We start from the raw sequence: 10225 nt of genomic DNA, 5'->3' as shown, positions 1-10225 counted from the left end.
GATTGCTTTAGGTGGTTATGATCTTGTGGCTCTCATTTGCTCTGCAAGAGAGTTGGTTGCTCCATATAGCAATTGTTGTCAATTTGATCAACTGCACTATTGCGACGAGTGGATGCTGCTGTTATTGTATGACTTAAGGTATGATTTAAATGACTTATCTCGCTTCTTTATTTATTAGATTGTTGATATAGTTTCATTTGAATATTATTTTATTTTATTATATTTTATTGAAAAAAATTATGATAGGAAGTTATTTTTTACAATCAAATTTATGAACATATTATAGTGGTAAAAATTTGGTGTTTGCTTTTTTTTTTTTTTCAAAATTTGAATTTTTACAATATTCATAATAATGACAAAAAAGTTATTTTATTCACAAAAAATATTATAATCCACAATATGTTTGACCCATGACTTAAGGTCTATTTTGCACTACTTATTTCTCTTCTTTATTTTTGAAATGGTTGCAATACTTTTATTTGAATATTATTTTTATTTTTATTTTTAAAATAATTTATGGTGGGAAGTTGTTGTTTTTATTAATATGTGGTAGCGGTAAAGAATTTGTTGTTTGTTTTTTTTTTTTTTCAAAAATTTAAATATTTATAATAACCTAAATAACTCGAATTTTAGAATTGCATATATATTATGTTTATACTTTGCTCAGATTTTAAACGAGGTGAAAATATAATTAAAATAAATTTATTTAAATGTATATTTTTATGAGAGGCCGTGCCAGCATGGGGAACGTGCCCCCACTGGCCTTAATAATAAAAAATAAAAAAATCATCTAAAAAATTAGGAATGTTTTAAAAATTATAAATTTATGCCCCCACTAACAAAAATTTCTAGCTCTTATACATAATTTTTTTTTATGCATAGGCAATCAGTTTGAACTAATAAGCTTATAATAATCTGTCCTTAATAGAACTTTAAATACTTTGGGAATCATCCTATGTGCAAAAGCTCGTTGCCACAGTAATTGTACTATTTGTTCCGGTGAAAGGACGTAGAGCTACGTTCGGCCGGCACTGAGATCGCGCCACGTAGCAGGCACAAAAATCACGTATTTGTCGATTTTGCTCGGCAATAACGAGAAATATCATTATGTGAAGACAAATACCGAGTAATACTGAGTAATACCAAGTAATACTGAGTAATACCGAGCAACACCAAGCAATACCGAGTTTTTTCCAGAAAAACTAGTTATTACTCGGGTAAATCAGTGGTGACCGAACATAGCTCTATGTCCGGTCACCGGACCTAATAATTGTTCCTCTCAATGACAAATTGTATATCAAAGCTAACCTTAAAAGCGATCTACAACTTCGCTCATGATCCTGCTCGCCAATTAGGGCAATTAAGTAAGCTCGAGCTTAAATTTCTTAAGGCCCATTTGCCCCATTTTGGGCCATTATGTTCGGGAAGCCCAAAAAAGCCGACAGTTGAAGCCCGCCGAAAGTTTTGGATCCGGAACTAAGTACAGCTTAAGATACTAAATAACAATGGCTCACATAACAATTCTTAATTTGCTACATTTTAAATTTATATGACATGTAAATAAAAATATATATATAAAAAAAAAATCATCATACACAATGACTCGCTTGCAATTAACTTTGCTTTTTAAATGGGCTATTACTCAATTAATTTATGTAATCATTTTACAATTAAATTAGTGTAAGTACAAAAATAAATAAAGATTAGTGCAAGATTTCCCACATAATAGTTATTATTAGAGACACAATCCATGTAATTAGATAATAAATCCTGTTTTAGTCTTTAGCCAATAATAGACGGACATCTGTCCGTTCTCAGCTATCATAGTCTATTTAAACCAAACACTGTAATGTTCTCAATGATCAATCAAATTCAATTCTCTTGTTTCCCGAGTCTTCAACTTCTTGCCTCTGTTCTTGGCATTCTTCAGTTATAATAGTTATTTTTATTAAGAAGATATACAAAAAAAGATATAAAATAAATAAAAGTCATACTCTAAATCATCATCATCACCGCCACCATCACCACTATCATAATCATCATCATTATCATCACTATCACCATCATCATCATCCTTAATTACATGTCATGTAATTAGTTTCTTTTGATATCGGCTCCATTTTAATTTCTATCAAGTGAGAAAATGAGAGGCGAAATCGTAACCTTGAATAGAACTCGAAGAGACACAATGGGCAGAGGCGCATGAAGCTAGATGCCTAGATTGATCTAGGGGTGTGAACTAATATAACATCAATTAACGAAAGATAAAGAAGATGAGAGGCAAAAGAGGATGCCAGAGGTAGCTATAGAGAAACTGAATGATTTCAGAGTGAGATGCTATATTAAAGGTCTTAAGTGCTAGGCAAAAGGGGCGAGAAAAGGAAAAAATGGAAAATTAAGGCATGTGGTTGATTTATTGGTAAAAAAGAAAAGCAATTTCCATAATGACAAAAAAGATAATTTATTCATTTGTGAAGAAACATTTTATTTTTTTAATAAATGTGAACTTGTAATTTTTATAATTTAAGAGACAAGGAAGCTCATTCTAAAATTGATTCACATAACATTATTGAAATAAGAAAAAAGAAGAAAGGTTTAGGAGAAAAACTCTAATTTAGTAGAGATAAAAAAAAAATTAAATTTTAGATGTCATCCAAGACAAACTAAATCCCATAACAATAGGATTTTTTCCACTTCATGTCATGAGATATCCTTCTATTTTTTTACAAAAGGATATAAGGAGAATTAGTAGTGTTTAATATGGATGAAGTAAATTAAACTATTGATGATAGGTTCAATGATATTAGTTTTTTTTTTTTCAACTAAAAATAAGGTGAAACACCTTCACTTGATTTTAAAGATGACCTATTACCTCCATCTAAGCACAAAAAATTATAAATTGAAGATATTCTAGCATTACAAATACAAAAGAGAAAAGTACATGTCAAGCATATAGTCCATTTCTCTTATGAAAAAAATTGGATTAAATGCTTAGCTCATAGAATCATCTTCTAACATGTTAGTTAATCTACTTTTTAATACTAAAAATTTAAGTTCTTTTCAAATGTTTTTCAGAGCAACAGAGTTGGATTTTACTAATTATTTGGGAAGCTTTTTTGTATATGAGTCTATTTTGCTAGTGGTTTTATCATTCCATGAAAATACTAACATAATCACATTAGAGGTTAGATATATGATAGATGCATTATGCATACCATCATTTTTTTATTAGAAGAAACGAAAAGCCACACTACAAAGGCATTTATCTTTTCGTAAATGACTTGCAGTACATGCTTGCCTAATGATATTTCGGATGAATAAATTAACACAAGTTCTTAGAATCCCAAGTGAGATTTATATAAGAGAGTATCATAATTGCCACATATAGGTTCTAATCAAGTATAGAGTTTTTAAAAGGAATCATATTAGGGTTTGCACTAAGAATTTTGATATCTTCATATTATGTACATCCAATTCTCTAGCATCCCTTGCTTGAGACGACCCTCTGACTTTCCCTTCTTTTTATTTTTTTCAATTTAAGATTCCATCTTCTTATTTGGGAGGATTAATAATATATAAATTTTGATAATTATAAATAAAATAATTTTGAATGCTTTCTCCTAAAATCATATTGTGATATCTCTTGGAAATATATTGGGATGCCATCAGATCATCCTCCTCTCATTTTTACCAAATCTCTTTTTTTATATTATATAATATTCTTAAATATTAGTAAAGATAAATTATTGTTTGATGATTGCACAAAAATGATGATTTTTTTATTTCCTATTCCCTTTTATCTTATATGTGAATTTTCATTAACTTAATAAAGTTATTTAATATAAAACTTGTTGCATGCTAAAATATACGCGGCGATAGAGTTATAATTCTACGTCTTAGCGTTGCACGGATATCCTGCTCACACACAGAGAACACAATATTTTTTACGTGAAAAACTCGGAAAGGGAAAAAACCACGGGGCCTAGCCCGGCCAGTTGAAAGTGATTCCACTAAAATTTGAGGAAAGTACAATGGTCTGACTTGTCCTTGAAGAAGACCAGATTACAAATATCAACTGAGAGTTTTGCGAAAGTCCAACATCACTCCACTGTCAGATGGTGGTCCGGCGGCACTCCGGTGTCAGGCGGTGGATCGGCAGTGGCACTTCCGCGTCAAGGGGTACTTCAGCTTCGGATGGAACTTTGATGTCCCTTGGTGGTCCGTCGGTGGTGTGGAAGAACTATAGTGGTGGTGCGACAGCACTCCAGCGTCCCTTGGTGGTCTGGCGGTGGTACGACAACACTCTGACGTCCCTTAGTGGTCCGGCGGTGGTCGAGGAGGAGCTAGGCGACTGGAGCTTTCTTCCTTCTCTTCCTTCTTCTCTCTTGGCTTCTTCCTCCCTCTCATGAGAAATGAGGGCTCTATTTATAGATTTTCTGGAGTGCCATAGCTCGTAAATAGGTGTGAGATCAGGGGCAAATGGGGAGTGGTTGAATGGATGGCTGATATTGAATCCCATGATTGCGCACCATTCATTAGATATTTGAAGGTCTTAATGATGTCAGAATTCAGTGATCTTGGGCTCATTGGATTCGTCTCATCAAGATGCTCGATTTGATTATAAGCTCGTCAAATTTGGAGACTGTTTGGTAACTCAAATTATGATTCGAACCTTCCAACAGTGCTTCGAGTCTTCTATTCAGACCCATTTGGGCTCGGATTGAGTTGAATTTGGTGTCGTTGGGTTCGTATTTCCGAGACGATCAGTTCAACTATAAGTTTACTGAAATCAGAGTTCAGATGATCCTGAATTTAATTTTTGAATTTCCGTCTTGATTTTGCCCCAAGATTCGTGCTCGATCAATGTAATTTTTTGATGATGTATCAAAACTTAACTTAAAAAACAAAGAAAAAATAAAAATACTTCCCTATATAATTTCTAGCCTATATTAAAATAATAATTAATTTAAAGCACAACTAAAAACACAAAATGCACGATCTTATATTAACGGATGGCGCATTCTAACAAATATATTAACAATAAAGTTTATATGAACTAGAAATAAGCAAAATAAATTTAAATAAAATGGAATTAAAATTTAAAACTTAAAGCACGGCGTTTTATTTATATAATTCATTTTATGCAAACAAGTAAAAAGTTGCTGTGGTGTAGTGGTTATCACGTTAGTCTTACACACTAAAGGTCCCCAGTTCGATCCTGGGCAGCAACATTTTACGTTTTTCTTTTCTTTCTGATTTATAAACTTTCAATTTTTCTCCCAAAAAAAAAAAACTTTCAATTTCAAAATGCGGCTATGAATTATCTTTCAATAATAGATAATTTAAAAAATTTTATTGGATGCATGAATATTTTACGATTTTACAAACCTTAAAAAATTTTCATAATATTTTACATTTTGGAACGAGAGGTTTTCCGGAAAAAAAAAAAACATTTTGATTGTTTATGGTTAAGCATTTCTTAGTAGGGCTGCAAGTGAACCAAACGTTCGACGAGCCACTTATTGTTCGGTTCGATTAAAGCTCGTTCGTGATCGTTTAATTAACTAAACAAACAAACTTGAACAATATTTTAAATACTCGATTCTTAAATAAACAAGCTTGAACACTAATGCGTTCAGCTCATTTATGTTCGCGAACAACATCATTTGAAGTTCGTGAACAAGCTCGACATTAAGCTCGATAAGAAGCTCGATTCGTGTTCGATAGTGAACTTGTGAATAAGCTTGATAAAAATAATTAATATTTGATTATAGAATTAATAAATAGAAATAATATAAATAATATAAATAGAGCTCGACATTAAGTTCGCGGAAATAAAATTAAGAATATTTGAGGAAAAATATTGTGAAGATGTCTTGATGAAAATGATATTAGGGTGAATTTCAATATGTTTTTCATTCATTTTTGCATATTTAAGATATTAAATAATATTTAAAATTTTTTATCATTATTATCAAATCAAACGATAACTCCAAACATTCTAGAGTTCTTAATTTTTGTTAAAATGATTAAATACACTCTATAAAAATATATAAATATATCATATTTTATATTTATATATTTAAAGCTTTCTAATAGGAGAGGGATTGGTAGAGAATTCTTAAGACTTCAAGATCCACACTTAACACACAATGTCCACTACCATTTATAAGGTTGTAATAATGACACAAAGTTAACCAACCTCATTGTGATGATGATGCCAATCAAATAATCATTGATCATAAATGGCCCTCTTTGTCTCAATAAGGATCTATAGCTCAACAAATTAGTTAACAACATCAGTGAGCCCTTTAATTTGATTGGGGTTGACTAATTGGTCTCATATATTGCAACATTGAATGTACACCACCACAAGATGCACTAACTTATCGCTCGCCTTAAACCCTGATCAATCTTGCCACTAACATTGACACATGTTATTGTCATTAGCACTAATGCCGATTGCCACCAATCTTGATCATCATCATTGTCACCAACTATGATAATTATCATCAACTTTAGCATTGTTGCCATCAATCTCATTGTGATGATTATTTCATAATATAACAACTCCAATCATAGGTTTTCATAATTGGCTCTATAAGAGTATTTATAACTCAACACATCAAATAAAAATATCAATAAGCCCTTCAATTTGATTAAGGTTGGCCGAATAGATGTTGGTCTTTATATTTTTGCAATCATGAGTGAGACTCCATAATCAGAAAATATAGTGACCTTAGCCGCCATCATCTTGAACTCGCAATTTAGTCCGTCAATCACTAGATCGATTGATGAACTCTCTGATAATTCTCAATTGATCATATTTTCTACTCAATAAGATTGGGTGGTGAGCTATATAATAACCATCTAAATTTTCGTGTATGGGGCACCCATGGTGACTAGAAATGATATAATGTTGCTTTCAAGGTTGTAGCCTCTTTGGAGCATATTAGCATGATTAGCACTAATCTCAATAAATATTATCTCCTTATGATTGTTAACATATTAGGCACAATTTTTGTTAAGAGTATTCATTCTGGCAATCACTTGACTCAAGCCTAACACAAGGTCCCTCAAAGCACTATTCTCACTTTACATATCAAACTATGATAGAAACTTCTCGATGCTGTATGAGCAAACCTCCATCTACTAGAGTGCATTATTCAAAGTATGTAATATAACGAGCATAATTCTTAAAATTGTATAGGGCCTAAAAATCATTATATATGATCTTCTTTAGATTTTAAGGCAACAGTGGAGTGAAGGCTAAAAAAGTGGGGCACTTATGAGGGAGTTGCTTTGTACATACTCATCATAGCCTCTTTAAGAACCTCTTCATCTTTTCATTGCCTTGCATCCATTCCTCGACACAAAACCTAGCTTCCTTAGTCATAACATTCAAGATGTAAGCATCCCCACCACATTCTAGGATCTACCCATAAGGTCCATGTCATGAAAACCATAATTAAATCAGACAAAGTCTATTATTCAACAAATACCAACTAGCTTTAAATTTTATATCGTAAAATCATTCATCCATCTTACGCATTTTGATTGTTTTCAATCTCATGTTCGCCATAACATTATGTCATCTAAATCTCATTCTTTGGAAGGACTACAATAACTGCCTTGCACGAAGCCTCATTCCTCATTTTAAGATCCTAGGAACCTTTGCCATGATTATTTATACTTTTAGTTTTTTAAGTTTTTGTATGATGGGGAAATTCATTGCTACTCTACTCCATCTAGAAAAATTACTATAGAGAAGATGAAGTTAGTGAGTTTGTTGTACAAGCTATGATAGTAAAAGTAGTGATAGTTTTTTATATCATAACAGCAAGTGTAAAAAAATAATATGAATTTTAATAAAATTTTCAATTATTATTCCTAATATCTGAGTGATCGTAATTGACATTAGTTATATAGTTAAATTGTATTATCTCGATTATAAATTTGCTGAAAAAATATAACAAAATATCTCATAATTATTTCTAAAAACTTTTATCATAATATTTAGAGGCTTTAGAATTTAGAAATTTCATTAAAATTTATATTTGCTCAAATAAATTTTCTTATGATATATAAAAGAGAATTCCTCTTAAATATCTAAATTTATGAATATTAAAAAAAAAACATTACTCATTAATTCTCTTTGCATGCTACTTTTTATACATAATCTATGTCCAGCGCATCTCGTCACAAATATCTCACAAATAGATATTTACAAAAAAGTCAAAGCTCCTTCAGCCCATTGGTCCCACAGGACACTAGCCACGCGGCAGTATTCACAGAATCCGAGTGGCCTGCACGTCATTAAAAAAACCTATCCAATACCGGATATCGCCGGTCCCCCCGTCACCCCGGCCAGGCCCACACGACATCCTTCAATCTAGACCGTACATCCTCCTCACAAAATTTAGCGTACTCGAGGGTATCGCCGGAGTTCTTCGAAAACTCGACGACGGCGACACCCGCCGCTACCTCAAAAACCTCCGCGGTAATGGCCAACTTTCCCATTCTCCCCTCTTCTATCCTCTCCATCCTCAACTTAAACCCCCATCTATCACCCCTCGCCACTCCAAAGCCTAGCCCCTTTCCAGCGCCCTCTAACGCCTCCACGATCGCCGCAGGCGATTGACGCGACATGAAAATTGTCCCCTTCTTCCTCCTCCTCCCTTCTCCTTCGAACATTCCAGACAAATCGAAACCTCCGGCCATGGCCGAGATCAACTCGAACGCGTTGTAGAATCTGGGCGAATCGCCTTGTTCCTTCCCCTCGGAGTCCGATTCCGCCGCTGGAGGAGAAATCGGCGGTAAAATCGAGATCGGCGACGGGAAATCGCTGCAGCGGAGCCAGCTGTGGCGGAGGATTTCAGGGATAGAGATCCGAGCTTTCGGATCGGCGACTAGGAGTCGGGAAATCAGCCGGCGGGCGTCAGGGGAAAACCATGGCGGGATCTGATAATCCGCGCGGAACACCTTGCTGTACATTCGCATCAGATTTTCGTGCTGAAAAGGAAGAAATCCGGCAAGGAGGACGAACAGGATAACACCGCAGGACCATATATCAGCCCGATCGCCGTCGTATCCCTTGCTCCGGAGCACCTCCGGCGCAACGTACGCCGGCGTGCCACACTGCGTATGCAGAAGACCGTCGTGCCGGAGCTGATCTGGAAGGGCTGAGAGCCCGAAGTCGGAGACCTTGAGATTGCCGGAGAGGTCGAGAAGAAGATTCTCCGGCTTCAGGTCCCGGTGAGAAACTCCGCGGGAGTGACAGAAATCAACGGCGGAAATCAGCTGTCGGAAATATCGTCGGGCCAGAACCTCGGGAAGGCGGCCGCGGGCTACGAGAGAGAAAAGCTCGCCGCCGCGCACGAATTCCATGACAACGAAGATACGAGATCGAGTGGCCATCACCTCCTTGAGCTCGACGACGTTGGGGTGGCCGACGAGGCTCATGATGGAGATCTCGCGCTGAATTTGTGCGGACAAGCAGGATTCTCGCCGGATGTGATCCTTGCTGATGACTTTGATAGCAACACTTTCTCTGGAGCAGAGATCCCGGCCATGGTACACCTTAGCAAAAGTGCCTTGACCTAATAGTCGGCCCATCTCGTACTTGCCGAACAAAACTTTTCGGTTTGGATCGGAAGTGGCGGTGGGAGTCGCCGGCGGTGAGGGATCCTCATCGGTTACCATCGTGTTAAGCGATGTCTGCGATTGGGTTGAGAGTTGGGGGGAGAGGAAGAAGGGAGTTTAATTAAAATGTGGGAGGGGAAACGGTGGGCGTCGCCGGAGAGTGTGGGTAGGGCTCCATAGGTTTCCGGTGGGCGGATGGACGGCGTTTTTATAAAACAGAGAATACAAAACTGTTTTATTTTTTTGAGGGGGAGATGCTCCAGAGTTATGATTGGATAGGGAGGTAATAATTTATAAGGTCTCAGTTGTGAGATTTTATTTTTTAATTAAATTTAAACCAGCAGTACTTTTATGTGTTAATTATAATTTATAAATATATTAATTTAAGATCAGATAATTTATAACTATTTTTGTACTTTTTTTGGCTAAAATATTAAATTAAACTATGAGTGTTAAGCTAAGATTTGTATATTATATTGAGTTTAATTATTCAAAAAATAAATTTAAATGTGAACTCTGATTGGCTGTAAAGTCTCCCAAAAAAACTCATTAGTTGAAATGTTGTTATAAAAAAATTGCCTTG

At 35.0% G+C, this 10225-nt stretch overlaps 1 protein-coding gene and 1 non-coding gene across 2 annotated transcripts; one reads left to right on the top strand and one right to left on the bottom strand.

Moving 5' to 3' along the window:
• Positions 1–5158: 5158 nt before the first annotated feature.
• TRNAV-UAC lies at positions 5159–5231 on the top strand. Its single transcript has one exon. It is a non-coding gene; the product is annotated as a tRNA-Val (tRNA).
• Positions 5232–8166: 2935 nt separating this feature from the next.
• Positions 8167–9925, bottom strand: LOC110093408 (CBL-interacting protein kinase 16). The gene has a single exon (XM_020818288.2). The coding sequence runs from the start codon at positions 9700–9702 to the stop codon at positions 8359–8361; it is 1344 nt and encodes a 447-aa protein (XP_020673947.1). The 5' UTR covers positions 9703–9925; the 3' UTR covers positions 8167–8358.
• Positions 9926–10225: the final 300 nt, after the last annotated feature.

Source organism: Dendrobium catenatum, unplaced genomic scaffold (assembly GCF_001605985.2).
Source record: "Dendrobium catenatum unplaced genomic scaffold, ASM160598v2 fragScaff_scaffold_1038, whole genome shotgun sequence".
NCBI lineage: Eukaryota > Viridiplantae > Streptophyta > Magnoliopsida > Asparagales > Orchidaceae > Dendrobium > Dendrobium catenatum.
This window is presented reverse-complemented; position numbering and strand designations above follow the sequence as displayed.